The following is a 19742-nucleotide window of genomic DNA, read 5'->3' as shown; positions in this document are numbered from 1 at the left end:
CCAAACACTTATCGCTCAAGGGACCTCGGACTTTTAATCCAAGGTATTTAGGCCCTTACTCGATCGAAGCTATAATTAACCCAGTGGCAGTCAGGCTAGATCTACCAGCTAACATGCGGATTCACCCCGTTTTTCATGTGTCGCTTTTGAAACCAGTGCAACCAGGAACCAGATTAATAAAGCCACCAGAACCAATCCAGATAGATGGGGAGCCTGAATTCGAGGTGAAGAACATTTTGGACTCGAAGATCTCAAAATCAAAACTTTTCTATCTAATTGATTGGAAGGGGTACGGGCCTCAGGAAAGATCTTGGGAACCCAGCGACCACGTACATGCACCTCGGCTAGTAAAAAGGTTCCATCGGAATTTCCCGAACAAACCGAAACCTCCTGAGGGAACAACCTTGGGAGGGGCCTTGGGGGGGAGTGCTGTCATGATGCCTACCCCCGGAGCACCAGGCCAGGCCCAGCACCCCCGGGAGCAGGCATCACGCCCCCGGGTAAAAGCCCAGCGACCCATTATAAGGGCTCTTTGGACTCTGTCCTGGCGCCGTTGGCGCCAGACTCATGTTGGACATCAGTCCTGGCGCCATAGGTGCCAGGCTCATAAGGGGAAGTGTTTGGTGCACTTACCTGAAGCAGACCATGCTGCACACTCACCTGATGCAGACCATGCTGCATGAAGAACCAAGCCAAATGAGGCTTAGGAGGGACTATTTTTCGGAAGGAACTATTTTGTTACTTGGGTGGGGCCGTGGAAGAATACTCACCTGGAACTTCTTCCAAGGCTATTTAAGCCACGCCCGGGCGGCCACACGTTGTTCTGCATCCCAGCAGCTGAACGCTCACCGTGTCCGCTCCTGCACCTGGACTCCAGCCACGCCCGCCTCAAACCTGGAACACCTGTAAGGAAAGAAGAGAAGAGAAAGGTGAAAACCAAGAACTTATTCAACCTTCTTACCTGCATCCGGAATCTTCACGCCAGCATTCCTGAAGGAAGACTTCCATTTAAAAGCACCGCGTTGCTCGCTGCAGCGCCGCGCTTCACTCACCCGTTCCCGAGACGCCGCCCGGCTCCATCGCGGCTCTCAGCACCGGTTGCCACATCTCTGCACCTAGGGGAGAGAAGAAGAGACAAAAGGTGAGCAAGGGAACACAAGAGGAAAGCCGAATTTTCAGCCATATTACTTACCGGCTTTTCTTGGTGAACCATTCCACATCTCGGGTCGGCGCCGCATCTTTGGCAGGTACCGCACCCCGGCCCCTATGGGGAAAGGACAAAAGACATTACTGGGGAATTATAAAGACATTTAGAGGGGTCGCCCTCAGCACTAACTCACCTGATTTTACCACTGGCAATTTAACCCCTCAACGCATCGCCTTTGTTCTGCACCTGAAATAAAGGACAGATCACAGGTTAGGAAAAACAACATAAAAGGAGGCTCACACTTGAACTTTTGCATCTTCATACTTATGGCGTATCGCTCAGAAAAGTCAAGTGGATTTGCCAGCGCCATTCTGAAAACCAGTGAAGTAACTGGTCGAACGCGCGCCCCTGCACCAGAAGCAGGATGGAGAGTTCATCCTTCCAAACCATAAGGTGAGCTTAAACCGGGGGTTTTAGAGGAAGTCAGAGAAGAACGAAAGGGGAAAGGGGGGAGCAAGCACACTATTCAGCAGACAGTTTATCCCCTTTCTCATCTGCAGAAGGATATTCCTACGGGCCAGACAAGCAAGATTTGGGGGTCATGTTCAATCGGTGGTCCGAATTCTGCGCATCACGCTTGAAGAGGCCACAGCAACCCAGACCAGACCAGCGCCTCCGTGGGAGCCAGGTGAGCGTTACACACCCCTCTTGTCTTGCCTTTACCTGCAAGCAGACCAATGTTTCTCCAGTGAACCGTCCTTTGTGTACCAGTATGCCCTTACGGTTTGGGAAGGCAGTTGCTATCCTGGCTTATGTAAGCCTCAATTGACCCTGTTGTTATTTTCTGCCCAGAATAAAAGTCACGCCACAATACGAAAGGACTAGCTGGCTGCCCCACATGCCAGTCTAGCCAAGTGATACATATCGTACATGCAAACTTCCTAATGTGCATATGGATTGCACCAACAGAAGTGACTTCCTAGAAAAGGACATTGCTAGGAGCATCATCAGTCTTTGATACTTGAAGACACCATGCAAGTGACTTTACAATACGTTGTCATAAGTAAGCCAAGTGGCAAACTCTACAGTCATTAGGATTTTTTGAAATAATAGCATGATATATTAACATAAGCTATGAAGTGAATCACTTACAGAGCTGCAGATAAGACACAGTGCGGTTTAATGATTTGCCCAGGATCACACAATTTGGTTAAATGGTGAAACCGGGATGTGGACAATTTAAGCAATTGAACACATCTTCTCAGGTTTGGTTAATATATATATTTATTACGGTTTCGCTTTGCATTTCATGTGGTTATATAATAATTTATAGCAATACCTTGGAAGCAAACCACATTACATAATAAAATAGCCTTTCATATTAAAATAACTTTACACTATATACATCATCATAAAAATATGTTGAGCAATAAGAGTGTGGTTTTAGTTTTATTTCTCCCCATCCTGCATGCAAAGTCACAATAGCATCCTGCAGATTAATGTGAGGCTAACAAATCCCCCTTAGGTTTTAAAGCCATAGTCATTATTTCACAAAGCAGGCAGCATTATGCACCCTTCTCACTTCTGATCACCCCCATTTACTGTTCTTAAGGGACAAAAGTCCCTGCTAATCAGTGCCTAATGGCTCCCATTGCAATGCTCTGTTGATACAGAGCAACCAACGGGTCAGGTCCCTGGGAGAGCCGCTCTGCTGCCCGAAGCCCGAATTTACACACGACAATGCCAGGACATTGAGGGTGCTGAGCAGGAATTGCTCGGCACCCTCATTGTCCTGCCAGCGGCATACCTATCCCGTTGGCGAACGGGATAGGTATGCTGCTGCCAAATGTCCCAGTCTGGCTCTTAAAAGTGGCACCCGGGGGGGGCTATCTGCCCCCCTCCTCGGTACACCGCTGCCCTCTGTACTACCAGAAGTAACATGCAACGTTTGCTGCTGCGGAGGGTGGTTTGCACTCGCATGACACCTCAGATCCATCCTATTGGGCACTCAGAGTGTGACTTGCAGTTGTAGGGTGTAAGTCATAAACAAGCATTTCCAAAGCCAACATTTTGGCTTTTGTGTAGGCATAGGATAGGCATTTGCAGACTCCAACATAATGATAATAGCTGGCCATAAGATGGCAACAACTGTGTCAAATGGTGTTAGCACATGGGCATATTCTGGCAGTACCTGGCAGATGCCTATCTATGCCTATGCTGAAGCCAAAACGGTTGTGTTTGTGAGTGCTTGTTTTTAACAGGATTTTCGTGCAAGGAACAGTTTTGGCTTTGTCAATGCTTGTTTTGAACAGGACTTCAGTGCAAGGACCCACTTTGCTTATAAATCTAGTGGTTGAAGGCACACTTGCTTAAGCCATTACACCTAGAGCTAGTTTACACTTGCAATTAAGCTATCTCATTTCAGAAGACTGCTTTGACCACAAAGCAGGTCACAGATAGCCCAGGGCTATGTGCGTGTTTCGAATGGGTAACTGGAAGGCAATGAGTGCGGATGGCTATGGGGACTAGCCTGTCCAAGCAAGAGTCTCAGGTTGTGTCCCTCCTCACATCTCATATCTCTCCTATCTTCACTTTCCATGCTAATAGTTTTGGCTTATAGTCCGCACATACAGCGCCACCTAACAGCCGAAAATAAAGCTACGTGGGAGGCCTAATTAGCATAAGGATACACAATATCCTGGGAAGAGATGTTTACAAGAAAACACAGCGCGTCATTGACAGCACTTTTTAGTAAATGAGGCGTACCCAGGGCTTTACGTGGGCCAGGGCTTTACGTGGGCCAGGGTTGGGTAGGCGGGGCCCGGCCATCTCCAAAAAACTCTGGACCCATGGATCCCTCATGTCACCTATAAACAGCCCATGTCATTTCTGCAGGGGGCTCCCTCAAGCAGTAGGTGTGATGTTTCCAGTGCACCTGTCCTTCCAGCGAGTGGTTGTCCACTCAAGCAGAACAGCCCAAGCCTCACATCTATAATTTTACATTGCCCCAATGAGTTTATATATGGCTTGTGGTTTGGAGACATGTCACTGTTAGGGTGAGTGTTCTGACGCATCACATGCTCAGAAGGGGTTCATGCTTGGGGCTTTATCAGAGACATATTTCAAATATAACATTCTGTGGTCATTGCAATGTTCCCAAAATGCTCTCTGATTTTATCCAAATTGCCAGGAAACCAGATTGGTGCTTTTTGCCACCTCTCCTACCTCGTAGGTAATTTATTTACAGAATGAGGGCGATTTAATCACTGATTACATTGTTTATACACTGAGAGGAATGTATTTACAATATGCAGACAGGATGCATACAATACCCCCTGAGACCATGCAGAGTGACCCAAGGTACATGTTTGCAGGGTATCATGGTGTATATTTGGGTCGGTGGAGCACCCTCTGGGCCACACCCATGACTAGTTAGGCCACACCCAATATTCTGGCCATGCTTTGTTAGAGCCCATTTTGAGATGAATTGACTTGATTGGCTGTAGAACATATTTTCTCTCATGCCAGGCATTAGCAATCTGCAAGGAAAGGAATTGGTGAACAGGAAAATCGGAATTCCAATAAACCTAGTCATGTTGACAAACTTCTGTCCTTTTTTTCTTCCCTAACATCACTCCTTGATCAATCACACGTATTTAAAAAAAAATAAATAGAGTGAGCGCAAAACTCATGTCCTACAATTGCTGACTTTTATCTCGATTTGTTTTGTTTTGCTGTAATGTAAGTGTAGTATTATTTTCCCTTTCTAAGCGTAAGACTGCAAGTACCACAATGCAAAGATGTGTGACATTTTCTGTATAGCCTGGTCTAGCTGAAGAACGCATAGTTGAAAAGGGCAACTTGAGATCTCTGTAAACTCTTTGGCTACTTTAAAGCCGTAAAGACGCCCACCAAGTGAGTCTGCGTGATGGACACTAAATATAGTTAGGCCTACCAGGAAATGCCCAGATTGCAGAGGCCTACCCGGAAATCTCCAGAGGTCCCTATAGGCCAGTCACCCCTGCCCAGATCGCAGAGGCCTACCCGGAAATCTCCAGAGTTCCCTATAGGCCAGTGCACCCCTGCCCGGAGTGCAGAAGCCTACCCGGAAATCTCCAGAGTTCCCTATAGGCCAGTGCACCCCTGCCCAGGGTGCAGAAGCCTACTAGGAAATCTCCAGAGTTTTCTATAGGACAGTGCACCCCTGCCCAGGGTGCAGAGGCCTACCCGGAAATCTCCAGAGTTCCCTATAGGCCAGTGCACCCCAGCCCAGGTGCAGAGGCCTACTAGGAAATCTCCAGAGTTCCCTATAGGCCAGTGCACCCCAGCCCAGAGTGCAGAGGCCTACCCGGAAATCTCCAGAGGTCCCTATAGGCCAGTGCACCCCAGCCCAGTGTGCAGAGGCCTACCCGGAAATCTCCAGAGGTCCCTATAGGCCAGTGCACCCCAGCCCAGTGTGCAGAGGCCCATCTGGAAATCTCCAGAGTTCCCTATAGGCCAGTGCACCCCAGCCCAGGGTGCAGAGGCCTACCCGGAAATCTCCAGAGTTCCCTATAGGCCAGTGCACCCCAGCCCAGTGTGCAGAGGCCTACCCGGAAATCTCCAGAGTTCCCTATAGGCCAGTGCACCCCTGCCCAGGGTGCAGAGGCCTACCAGAGGTCCCTATAGGCCAGTCACCCCTGCCCAGAGTGCAGAAGCCTACTAGGAAATCTCCAGAGGTCCCTCTAGGCCAGTCCACCCCAGCCCAGGGTGCAGAGGCCTACCCGGAAATCTCCAGAGATCCCTCTAGGCCAGTGCACCCCTGCCCAGAGTGCAGAGGCCTACCCGGAAATCTCCAGAGATCCCTGTAGGCCAGTGCACCCCAGCCCAGTGTGCAGAGGCCTACCCGGAAATCTCCAGAGTTCCCTGTAGGCCAGTGCACCCCAGCCCAGGGTGCAGAGGCCTACCAGGAAATCTCCAGAGTTCCCTATAGGCCAGTCCACCCCTGCCCAGGGTGCAGAGGCCTACCAGGAAATCTCCAGAGTTCCCTATAGGCCAGTGCACCCCTGCCCAGAGTGCAGAGGCCTACCAGGAAATCTCCAGAGTTCCCTATAGGCCAGTGCACCCCTGCCCAGAGTGCAGAGGCCTACCAGGAAATCTCCAGAGTTCCCTATAGGCCAGTGCACCCCTGCCCAGAGTGCAGAAGCCTACCAGGAAATCTCCAGAGTTCCCTATAGGCCAGTCACCCCTGCCCAGAGTGCAGAAGCCTACCAGGAAATCTCCATAGGTCCCTATAGGCCAGTCACCCCTGCTTGACACAGGTATGGAGCTCGCTCATTAAATCTGTAGTTCAACAATACAAATAGTTATTTAACGTGACAAAGACGCAATGATCCCGCAAATAGAATAGACGTCTTTGAACAGCTTATACATTGCGTTTCGTTTTTGGTTTCTCGAATGCAGATACATATTGCAGGCAGTGTTCGCTTTTACTTTTGAGAAGCAGTTGTGCTGATAAGAAACGGAAGCAGACAGGATAATTGCAGCCCAGCGCGAGGCTCTGCTAGATTCCTCTCCTGCAGGATCACGCTTAAAATAGGACCCGCCTCCTCCTCGCGCAGGAGACGTTTCTCGTATCATATATATTACCGCACAGACACATCCTAGCCTTTCTCCCCTGGCACAGTGGCACAGGTATGAAATGAAGGTCCTCGAGTCACTTGGCACAACTTCAAGAGCGAAGGTACATTTAGGTGGGCGGAGTCCTTTTTAATTGTATCTATTAGATGGCGCACAGCTAGGAGGAAAGGGCATATGAGGAAGGACACAAAGCTTGTAGGTGTTTCTGTTTGTTTACCCACTCTTTGACTGCTCATGGTTGTGCTACTCCCTATGGCCATTTCCACCCACTTCCTGTCCCTCCCCGCCCAAAACACTTCCTCTTGGGATTTGTTTGAATTAGCTTTATCAAGCCATCGCATCAAACATCAAAGTGCCTGCCAGTCTTTTTGCGAACGGAGATCCTTCCCATCAGGACCCCTGCTCCCTCCTTCTTCCCTTCACTCTGGCCTTCCTCTTTGAGCTCTCCCCCTGCACCCTCTTCTGATGTAAGAAACCTTGGAGTCATCTTTGACTTCTCTCTCTCCTTCCTCCCTCACACTCAGGACATTGCCAAGAAGTCCCAATTTCAGCTCTTCTTTCTCTAAGGAATTCTCCCTTTTCTCACCTTCCTCCAGAGGTTCAATGTTACCGGAGCCCGGGTTCTCTCTAGGCTTGACTATTGCAATAGCCTCCTCCTCAATCTACCATCTTCCACTCTGCGACCCCTCCAGCTAATCCAGAATAGTGCAGTAAGACATATCCTTAAACCCAGGGGCTGCATCTCTCCTGCACTAAAAAGTCTACACTGGCTCCCAGTTGCTGACAAGGTGGTCGGAGCCCGGAAACCACACTATCTTCAACTTTATCTTACTAAATACCCCTCTCTAAACAACTACCATCCGCTGGCTCTTAACTCTCTGTGTGTAAAGCGTTTTGCTAAACAGATGGTTGTTCACTTTCCTCAACTGGATCCTTCCTATGGAACAGCCTCCCCCTCCCTCTGCACAATGAGCAGGATCTTTTTAAATTCCGGAAGCTCCTTTAGACTCTCTTTACCTCCTCCTTCCCTTCTCTCCCCTGCTAATCCCACAGGTGCTGCGATTGGTGTCCTGGGCCCTTATGCATCCTTGGGGCCCTGACCTCTTGCACCCAATCGGCCCAGCTCCAGTCTATCTGCACTTCCACTTACACCCTTCCGCCCTGGTGGCTCGCACTTACACCCCTCGCGGTCCCAGGCCGTGTAGCACTCAACATTCCTAGCACTTCATCTGTGGCTCACCCATGAGCTCAGACCTCACAGCACTTACCCCTCTGCCCGCTTCCTTGCTGCACTTGCACATACTGAATACTTACAAGGCAAAGTAGGTTTGTCCCGTTTTCCTCTTCCCCCCACTGCTCTTATATATTGTGTTTTTAATGTACTTTAATGTATTTCCCACTCCTGCCCCCTCTCTTGAAACAGTATTTTCTTATTGTATAAGCTCCCAACAAGCAAACAATAAAATTAAAATAAAGTAGTCTTCCAAGAGTTCATGATTTAATTGGAGCTGTAAACACGCTACAGCTGTAATAAAAATGTCTTAACCAGGTCTGCCCTCAGCCACTCGATTTATAATCACTATGCTGTGTCCTTCACTGAAGGCCTGTTAAAAACAAGCAGTGGCAAAGCCAACCGTTTTGGCTTGTGTATATGTATAAGTGATTTGACAGGCACTGCTATTAGATGCCCAGGTGCTCGTGTCATTTTGCAGCTGCTACCCTCGATGGCAGTTAATACCACTAGGGCAGTGCCTTTCCCATGTCTACACAAAAGCCCAAACTATTGGCATTGCCAATGCTTTTTTTTTTTTACACTGTCCCCACCTTCCCTCTGAATGCAAGGACGGACTGCGTTCACTTGCGCCTGACTTGAGGATCCTTGTTTCGTAGCCGTGTCCCGGTGCCAGGCCCTAGAAGGGAGAAAGGTGTGGATGGTTGTGTGAGCTCCCCTGGCAAAGTTCACGGGGGGAGGCTTAGGCTCGCGAGGCTGCCCCTGCCAGCCGCAGACCAAACATCCTGCCGACAGGAGCATGTATAATAGATGGGCCCCTGTCCTGCCAGGGCTGCAGGAAGCACCTGAGCGGAGCGACACAAGAAAGCATCCGCTGTCAGGACAGGCAGAGCTGCCCAGATGGAGTTTCAATGGACGGCCAAGGCCTCAGATACCGTATCCCTCTTAACCCCTCTGCCAGAGTCATCCTACCCGCCTTTGGGGGCCTTGTCTCAGGTGAGCTCTCCCGATCTGCTCTATTAAGGCTGCTGTCTTTTTACATTGCCTCCATGGTCCTAAAACTAGAACGTGCCATCTACATGTTATAAAGGAGGAAAGTGCCCGCTCAGCTCACCCACCCCACAGCCCTAAACCAGACACTTCATACAGGTAGCCACACCTCTCACTTGCCTGGCCACCTCCCTGGCCTCCTGCAGGACTACGCCACAACCTTCATACAGGTAGCCACACCTCTCACTTGCCTGGCCACCTCCCTGGCCCTGCAGGACTACGCCATGACCTTCATACAGGTAGCCACACCTCTCACTTGCCTGGCCACCTCCCTGGCCCTGTAGGACATACGCCATGACCTTCATACAGGTAGCCACACCTCTCACTTGCCTGGCCACCTCCCTGGCCCCCTGCAGGACTACGCCACAACCTTCATACAGGTAGCAACACCTCTCACTTGCCTGGCCACCTCCCTGGCCCGCAGGACATGCGCCATGACCTTCATACAATTAGCCACACCTCTCACTTGCCTGGCCACCTCCCTGGCCCTGCAGGACTACGCCACAACCTTCATACAGGAAGTCACACTTCTCACTTTGCCTGGCCACCTCCCTAGCCCTGCAGGACTACGCCATGACCTTCATACAGGTAGCCACACCTCTCACTTGCCTGGCCACCTCCCTGGCCCTGCAGGACATACGCCATGACCTTCATACAGGAAGCCACACTTCTCACTTGCCTGGCCACCTCCCTGGCCCTGCAGGACTAGGCCATGACCTTCATACAATTAGCCACACCTCTCACTTGCCTTTCCACCTCCCTGGCCCTGCAGGACTACGCCATGACCTTCATACAGGTAGCCACACCTCTCACTAGCCTGCCCCCCCTGGCCCTGCAGGACTACGCCACGACCTTCATACAGGTAGCCACATCTCTCACTAGCCTGCCCCCCCTGGCCCTGCAGGACTACGCCACGACCTTCATACAGGTAGCCACACCTCTCACTTGCCTGGCCACTTCCCTGGCCCTGCAGGACTATGCCACAACCTTCATACGGGTAGCCACACCTCCCACTTTACTGGCCACCTCCCTGGCCTCCTGCAGGACTACGCCACAACCTTCATACAGGTAGCAACACCTCTCACTTGCCTGCCACCTCCCTGGCCCTGCAGGACTACGCCATGACCTTCATACAGGTAGCCACACCTCTCACTTGCCTGGCCATCTCCCTGGCCCTGCAGGACTACGCCACAACCTTCATACAGGTAGCCACACCTCTCACTTGCCTGGCCATCTCCCTGGCCCTGCAGGACTACGCCACAACCTTCATACAGGAAGTCACACTTCTCACTTTGCCTGGCCACCTCCCTAGCCCTGCAGGACTACGCCATGACCTTCATACAGGTAGCCACACCTCTCACTTGCCTGGCCATCTCCCTGGCCCTGCAGGACTACGCCACAACCTTCATACAGGTAGCCACACCTCTCACTTGCCTGGCCATCTCCCTGGCCCTGCAGGACTACGCCACAACCTTCATACAGGAAGTCACACTTCTCACTTTGCCTGGCCACCTCCCTAGCCCTGCAGGACTACGCCATGACCTTCATACAGGTAGCCACACCTCTCACTTGCCTGGCCACCTCCCTGGCCCTGCAGGACATACGCCATGACCTTCATACAGGAAGCCACACTTCTCACTTGCCTGGCCACCTCCCTGGCCCTGCAGGACTAGGCCATGACCTTCATACAATTAGCCACACCTCTCACTTGCCTTTCCACCTCCCTGGCCCTGCAGGACTACGCCATGACCTTCATACAGGTAGCCACACCTCTCACTAGCCTGCCCCCCCTGGCCCTGCAGGACTACGCCACGACCTTCATACAGGTAGCCACATCTCTCACTAGCCTGCCCCCCCTGGCCCTGCAGGACTACGCCACGACCTTCATACAGGTAGCCACACCTCTCACTTGCCTGGCCACTTCCCTGGCCCTGCAGGACTATGCCACAACCTTCATACAGGTAGCAACACCTCTCACTTGCCTGGCCACCTCCCTGGCCCTGCAGGACATACGCCATGACCTTCATACAGGAAGCCACACTTCTCACTTGCCTGCCCCCCCTGGCCCTGCAGGACTACACCACGACCTTCATACAGGTAGCCACACCTCTCACTTGCCTGGCCACCGGCCCTGCAGGACTATGCCACAACCTTCATACGGGTAGCCACACCTCCCACTTTACTGGCCACCTCTCTGGCCCTGCAGGACTACGCCACCACCTTCATACAGGTAGCCACACCTCTCACTTGCCTGGCCACCTCCCTGGCCTCCTGCAGGACTACGCCACAACCTTCATACAGGTAGCAACACCTCTCACTTGCCTGGCCACCTCCCTGGCCCTGCAGGACATACGCCATGACCTTCATACAGGAAGCCACACTTCTCACTTGCCTGCCCCCCCTGGCCCTGCAGGACTACACCACGACCTTCATACAGGTAGCCACACCTCTCACTTGCCTGGCCACCGGCCCTGCAGGACTATGCCACAACCTTCATACGGGTAGCCACACCTCCCACTTTACTGGCCACCTCGCTGGCCCTGCAGGACTACGCCACCACCTTCATACAGGTAGCCACACCTCTCACTTGCCTGGCCACCTCCCTGGCCTCCTGCAGGACTACGCCACAACCTTCATACAGGTAGCAACACCTCTCACTTGCCTGGCCACCTCCCTGGCCCTGCAGGACATACGCCATGACCTTCATACAGGAAGCCACACCTCTCACTTGCCTGGCCACCTCCCTGGCCCTGCAGGACATACGCCATGACCTTCATACAGGTAGCCACACCTCCCACTTTACTGGCCACCTCTCTGGCCCTGCAGGACTACGCCACCACCTTCATACAGGTAGCAACACCTCTCACTTGCCTGGCCACCTCCCTGGCCCTGCAGGACATACGCCATGACCTTCATACAGGAAGCCACACCTCTCACTTGCCTGGCCACCTCCCTGGCCCTGCAGGACATACGCCATGACCTTCATACAGGAAGCCACACCTCTCACTTGCCTGGCCACCTCCCTGGCCCCCTGCAGGACTACGCCACGACCTTCATACAGGTAGCCACACCTCTCACTTGCCTTTCCACCTGCCTGGCCCTGCAGGACTACGCCACAACCTTCATACAGGTAGCCACACCTCTCACTTGCCTGGCCACCTCCCTGGCCCTGCAGGACTAGGCCATGACCTTCATACAATTAGCCACACCTCTCACTTGCCTTTCCACCTCCCTGGCCCTGCAGGACTACGCCAGGACCTTCATACAGGTAGCCACACCTCTCACTAGCCTGCCCCCCCTGGCCCTGCAGGACTACGCCACGACCTTCATACAGGTAGCCACACCTCTCACTTGCCTGGCAACTTCCCTGGCCCTGCAGGACTATGCCACAACCTTCATACGGGTAGCCACACCTCCCACTTTACTGGCCACCTCTCTGGCCCTGCAGGACTACGCCACCACCTTCATACAGGTAGCCACACCTCTCACTTGCCTGGGCACCTCCCTGGCCCTGCAGGACTACGCCATGACCTTCATACAGGTAGCCACACCTCTCACTTGCCTTGCCACCTCCCTGGCCCTGCAGGACTAGGCCAGGACCTTCCTACATGTGGGTCCCACCTGATAGCACCGAGCAAGCAGGAGTCACGCAAAAGCTCCACAAATCTGAACTGGTAGCAGACACACACGTGTATGCGACAACTGCTCATGTGAGGTGATTATCATTTCCTTCTGGTCATGAACATGGCATGAAAGAACTGCCCGCCAGTAACGGAATCGCGCCCTTTCATTTGACTATGGTTACTTCTGGCCAAACACGCACAACTATACGTTTATCCCAACCATCACTATCGCTCGTCCTCATGTTAGCCTATACCTACATGCCAGTTCAGTCGGTACATTTTGGCCTCCCTGACATTTCCCACTCCTCCCCTTTCCGGCTCTCACACCAAAGAGCATGTCCTAGCTGCAACCCTGGGCGGGGTCACGAAGCACCTCTGCACGGACGACGCTTGGTGCTTTAAGACCACAATACTGGTGATGTGCCAAATAACATAACACACGCGTGGGGAATTGGCACAGGGATATGCTGTGGAGACAGGAGGCCGTGTCCCAAAAGGGTATTTTACTTAGAGATTGTACTTAGCTACTACACTTCTTGCACCTGCTCCATAAGGTTGAACATGTGCAAGGTCCACTGGTGTCACTTTACACCACGCCTGCTTCACCTGCACACTCACACAATGCCAGCATTAGATTGAACAGTATAGGTGAGCTGTCCAAACAGATACCGATTAGAAGGGGAGTTAGACAGGGGTGTGCTCTTGCACCTGTCCTATTTAACCTGTTCCTGGCTGATTTCTGTAGTATATTTCTTGAAAAGCATAACGCATTCCCAAAAATAGAAAGAAATAAAGTGGGATGGATAGGTTACGCCGACGATTTGATAATCATGGACAATACCTCCATGAGAATCTCCCATAGTGCTCTGGCAGTTGTGAAGTATGCAGAGCTAAAAGTTTTATAAAAACGAACTGACAGGGTTAGCATTGCCAGCACTTTGGAAGCCATTAAAAGGGTAACCTGATACAGATATCTGGGATATGATCTTACATCAGAAATAATGAAAAAACGAAATAGTGCAACAAAACAAGAGAGCTAAAGCACTATCTACCATGGCGGCATTAACATCTTTTCAAAAAAGACAGTCGGTTATAGCCTAATGGGTATTCTTAATATCTACAAGCAGACATTATCTGCAGCATTTTTATATGCTTTGGAAACATCATGTGAAGATTAGGGTAATTGGGCAGATCGTCTTGAAGGACGTATATGGAGAAGGATATTGGGGCTTACGAATTATACCCCGATTCAAGCCATAAGACTTAAACTGGGCCTGATATCTCTGTCCACGATTATTGAAATAAATAGAGGCACATTATATATAAAGATCTTTTTCACCAAACCTAATTCCCTTTTGGACATCATGAAGGCTGCACTGGATGAAAATAAAAGCGATGCACTGCAGACATGTAAAGTAATACATGAGAGGTTTTTTGATAAGATAAGATGGAAACCTCACTGGGAGAATGGAGAAGGTGCTGTCCTAAAAGCATTAAAGAATAGCGTGGAAACATGGGATTGGGTGGCTAGCCATGAAAAAGTATCTGCTATGAGGTCTCCAAGTACATTCTCCAGGATGTATTTTGTATATAAACAGCCACAAGTGTATCTCAAGCTCCTTCCCTCTCCGGTACTAAGGAGGATGTTTATGAACCTATGGTTGAACATGCACCCCTCACTGGAGGTGAGGGGCGAATGGCTTGGCCTATCCAAGGAAAAATGGTCATGTAGAATTTCAGTGATCCTCAATGGATCGAGTCAGCCAGGCATGCCCTCACCTCCTGCCCAAAAATGAGGGAACACTATGAGCGTTACTCGGAGAACTTGGATGATATTACCAGAGAAATATTCTGGCTTAGATGTGTATCGGGCTACAGCCGTGACCTCACCATTGCAATAACGCAGGTGTGGAAATGTGCCAGAGTGTACCTATTGAGTTTTGAAGATGATGTGAAACTAATGGCCAATCTTTAGTCTTCGACGTGTAAAACTGATCCGAATCTATTAACCTATTACCATCTCTTTATTATGCTCCATTTCCTATATTAGTACTTTTATTCTTATTTTAAAGCTATCATCAATGATCTTTTGTGTGTTGTAAGGAAATGAATGGAATGCCTTATTTTATTTGTATATCTTTTGCAAGTCTATTGCTTTCTTTTTTGTATAAGTTATTTTTCTTTTTGTATTATGTGTAAAGGTTTGTTTGAGCTATCTACCTGAAGCTTCTCTTAGGTAGGCTCTTCCAGGGTTTACTCATAGACAATACGCTCTGTGGTGTTCCTGCTTTCATCCTGGTCTTTCAGACCCCTCCCAGGTCCCTTGATTCCCAGCCTGCTCGTCAGGCTCTGCCATTGTTTCCTTCTCTTCGAGCTTGGATTCCCAGGCTCTCCGCTGGGTAATTAGATGTGTCTTCGACTTCTGGTTTTAATACAGACTGGTCTCGTCCAGACCTTTTCACTCCGAGACCTCAGGGTCCTTGGATGTAGGTCTTGCCATGATCTTCATTTCAGTGTTCACTTGTGTGAGCGTCACCAGGACCTTGAGTACCAGCTTTCATGTGATCAGGTCTCACCACAACCTGGGATTTCATCATTCAGTTGAGCAGGTTTTCCCACGACCTGGAGTTAACAGGCATTACAATGACTCTGTGTTTCAGCGTTCCCTCAATCAAGTCTCAACCAACCTGACGTTCCAGCAGTGCCTTGATTAGGACTCACTACGAGCTGGATTTCAGTAATCACTTTATCAGGTCTCAACTGACCTGGAGTTTCAACAGGCCCTTTATCAGGTCTCACCATGACTTGGTATTCCACTTTCATTTGGTCAGGTCTCACCATGACCTGGTGTTTAGTCTTCCCTTAATCAGGTCTCACCATAAATCCAGTGTTCAGCCTTCACTTAATTAGGTCTCACTACAACATGGAATTTCAGAGTGCATTTGATCATGTTTCAGCACAACCTTCAGCTGCACCACTCACTCGATCAGGTCTCGCCTCCACCTGTGATTTCAGCAGATCTCACGACCTTAGTCTATATGCAGTGGTCGAAGTGAGCGGGAGCGCTGCTCCTATACTTTTTTTAATTACCTTGTACAGCTCCTATACTTTTATTTTAAAAAGAAACCGTTCCGGAATGGTTTTGTTTTAAAATAAAAGAGTAGGAAGAAGTTGAAACCTTCACTTTCAGTGCACTGCACTGAACGTCCCTTAAACAGCAGGTGCAAGTGTTTGGGGGGTGTATTGTGTGTGGGAGGGGTTGTGGCAATGGGGTTTGTGGGGAGCAGGGGCAGGCCAGCAGGGAACATAGTCCACTACTTCTTTTCGTACACTTCGACCACTGTCTATATGTGTTACACAGTGGTGCACAGTGTGCTGAAGCTTTTATGAGGTTGAACAGCACGCTCATTAGTTTGTATGTGTCACAGAGGAGCTCTCAGAATGCGCACATGAATTGAGAAGCAGTGGCACCCTCTTTAGTTTGTATGTGTCTTGCATGTGCTGCCGCCGGTAAGTCATACTGTCATTAGGGTGCAGTGGTGGATTCTTAAGTCTGTAACACAGCAGATATAGTGAGCAGTAGCAGCATTCACAAGTCATATACAGACTCTCAATGTGCACCCGTGTCCGGGATGAGCAGTGTCATTGTTGTTAGTATGTTTTGTGTGTCACGCAAAGGTTTTCAATGGCCAACAGGGTCAGTGAGGAACAAGTGCCACGGTATGTTGTGTGTATGTGTGGCGTGTATGCAACATCGTCGGTCAGCAGCAGAATGCCTATTTGTCTTTATGGGTGTGAGAACTAGTGTCAAGCATGTTGTAGTGCCAGTGGCTAAGGGTATATCAGTCTTTGTGAGCCGCAGTATCTTAGTCGATTTGCCACATTCCATCACTTACTCACTTTCATAGAATGCAAAATGGTGCAGCTGTGGGAAAATCCGTGTAAACCATGTTTGGTAGGGTTGTGGGCATGTGCACCATTTTGATAAGGCTTCCCCACACAGTGGCGGAAGCATGCGAAATCCACAACGTGCTGGCAATCTGCATGTGTCACCACCTGTATCAGTATTCTGCTTGGGGAGTAGACAGTCATGGAACCCAAACTCTGCCTTGTATTCCCAAGAATGTGTGTACCCAATGCTGACAATGACAAGCATCTGGCAGAGAGGCCCCATGCCACAGAGGTGGTAGGAAAGTACATTTAGTATGGTTACACCCAATGCTGACAATGACAAGCATTTGGCAGAGAGGCCCCATGCCACAGAGGTGGTAGGAAAGTACATTTAGTATGGTTACACCCAATGCTGACAATGACAAGCATCTGGCAGAGAGGCCCCATGCCACAGAGGTGGTAGGAAAGTACATTTAGTATGGTTACACCCAATGCTGACAATGACAAGCATCTGGCAGACAGGCCCCATGCCACAGAGGTGGTAGGAAAGTACATTTAGTATGGTTACACCCAATGCTGACAATGACAAGCATCTGGCAGAGAGGCCCCATGCCACAGAGGTGGTAGGAAAGTACATTTAGTATGGTTACACCCAATGCTGACAATGACAAGCATCTGGCAGAGAAGCCCCATGCCACAGAGGTGGTAGGAAAGTACATTTAGTATGGTTACACCCAATGCTGACAATGACAAGCATCTGGCAGAGAGGCCCCATGCCACAGAGGTGGTAGGAAAGTACATTTAGTATGGTTACACCCAATGCTGACAATGACAAGCATCTGGCAGAGAGGCCCCATGCCAGAGGTGGTAGGAAAGTACATTTAGTATGGTTACACCCAATGCTGACAATGACAAGCATCTGGCAGAGAGGCCCCATGCCAGAGGTGGTAGGAAAGTACATTTAGTATGGTTACACCCAATGCTGACAATGACACGCATCTGGCAGAGAGGCCCCATGTCACAGAGGTGGTAGGAAAGTACATTTAGTATGGTTACACCCAATGCTGACAATGACAAGCATCTGGCAGAGAGGCCCCATGCCACAGAGGTGGTAGGAAAGTACATTTAGTATGGTTACACCCAATGCTGACAATGACAAGCATCTGGCAGAGAGGCCCCATGCCAGAGGTGGTAGGAAAGTACATTTAGTATGGTTACACCCAATGCTGACAATGACAAGCATCTGGCAGAGAGGCCCCATGCCAGAGGTGGTAGGAAAGTACATTTAGTATGGTTCTACCCAGTGCTGACAATGACAAGCATCTGGCAGAGAGGCCCCATGCCACATAGGTGGTAGGAAAGTACATTTAGTATGGTTACACCCAATGCTGACAATGACAAGCATCTGGCAGAGAGGCCCCATGCCAGAGGTGGTAGGAAAGTACATTTAGTATGGTTCTACCCAGTGCTGACAATGACAAGCTTCTGGCAGAGAGGCCCCATGCCACAAAAGTGGTTGGAAAGTACATTATCTGTCGGACTCTCCATCTCACAGAAAATTAGCAGCATAATGGTTTCTCAGGCGAGGGAATGAGTTCTGAAGCATGTACACATAACTCACACTTTGTAATGTAAATGTTCCAAAATTATTAACCACAGTCCTTTCCTCTCCTAGGTCCAGTTGGGAGCTGCCAGAACTGCAAGGGGGCAAAATCAGCGCCATCAGTGACTCCGACGGCGTTAACTACCCCTGGTATGGAAACACCACAGAGACGTGCACCGTGGTGGGCCCCACCAAAAAGGAAACAAAATTTACGGTCAGCATGAATGACAACTTCTACCCCAGCATCACGTGGGCGGTGCCAGTCAGCGAGGGCAACGTGGCCAGGCTTTCCCACATTCACAGAGACCAGAGCTTCACCACCTGGCTAGTGGCTACCAACCCAGGCACCCAAGAGATGGTGATCCTGCAGACGATCAAGTGGCGCATGACGTTAAGCATCGACGTGGACCCCAGCAGGCCCCTGGGGCAACGTGCCAAACTTTTAGAACCTTTTGCTCAAGAGCAGCCACGGATCCTTAGCCAGAATGAGCCAATACCACGGAGTGCCCTGGTCAAGCCCAACGCCAATGACGCCCAGGTGCTCATGTGGCGGCCAAAGGACAAGCGACCTATTGTGGTCATCCCTCCGAAGCGACGGTAAATGCCTGCTGTGCACCAGGCCCAGTACATGGGCGGGCGACACCTGGACTCCTAGTGAGAAATAAAAACAATGAAAGAATCCCCAATGCACTTTTAATGCAACCGACTCTACCTGGTCACGTAAGGTGGGTTGAGGCCCGCCAGTGCACCTTGCTACAGACTCGGGCGGTGTGAGCGAAAGGATGCCCTTTCCTCTTGGTAAAGGCCCCCGCCCTGCACATAAAGGTAGCAAAACATTTCTGTGCACCCCTCCGGTTCTTTTTTCTTATGTTTAGGTGGAATGGAAGCTCCTCTTCCCACCGTGAGAAGTACTTAGCTGCTCAGTGTTTGCGTCCCATGCTGTGTGAGGCCTTATATTCACCTTGTAATGCACATTGCCAAATTCTTGCCTTAAACATCTGCTCATAGGCTAGGGAGGGAACATCCTATCTGTTTGTAGGGTGATGAGTGGGAGGGGGGTTTGGTTAAATGGTCCTTATATAGTAAGGGCTGGACTCTTTTATGGCCTGTGTTTGTGTTCCATTCATTTGTCTTCTGTGATTTCCCAGACCTCCTCTCTGGAGGTTCCTGGAGACCCGTGTCTTCAGGTTCGTATGGATCCATAGGGCAGTGCCCAAAGGGTCGTGCGACTGACACGTGTGGGCCTGTTTTCTGGGGTCAATGTAGGCCACTTTAATGACTGTGCAGATGATCATTTTATTCAATGTTAGTCAAAAAATGTAATTGAAAAGGCTTGATTGCCCAAAGTGTTACTCAAAGGGTTTGTTGTGAAAATTCACAAGTTGCAATTGGTGAACGCTGGACATCTTTTTGGTGCCATTGTTATTTATTGTCCCAGGCCTAACCTGTGTGTGATCCCAATCCGTGATACCTTGAATCCTCAAATGTAGGGCCTTCAAAGGAAATGTGCTCTCTCCATCGTGCATTCACGCCCTGCCACGCTCTATAACTCTATCCATGTGCACACAGAATTCACTG

General features: G+C 50.2%; 1 protein-coding gene across 1 annotated transcript in view; it reads left to right on the top strand.

Annotated features, from left to right (window-relative positions):
- Nucleotides 1-19002, top strand: part of FAM78A (family with sequence similarity 78 member A) — a 249147-nt gene extending 230145 nt beyond the window's left edge. The window contains exon 2 of the mRNA XM_069609282.1: nt 18237-19002. Coding sequence (XP_069465383.1) covers nt 18237-18765 — 529 coding nt within the window. The 3' untranslated portion in view covers nt 18766-19002. The remainder of the gene's footprint in view (nt 1-18236) is intronic.
- Nucleotides 19003-19742: the final 740 nt, after the last annotated feature.

This window comes from Ambystoma mexicanum, chromosome 8 (assembly GCF_040938575.1).
Source record: "Ambystoma mexicanum isolate Mex_15411 chromosome 8, UKY_AmexF1_1, whole genome shotgun sequence".
Taxonomy (NCBI): domain Eukaryota; kingdom Metazoa; phylum Chordata; class Amphibia; order Caudata; family Ambystomatidae; genus Ambystoma; species Ambystoma mexicanum.
This window is presented reverse-complemented; position numbering and strand designations above follow the sequence as displayed.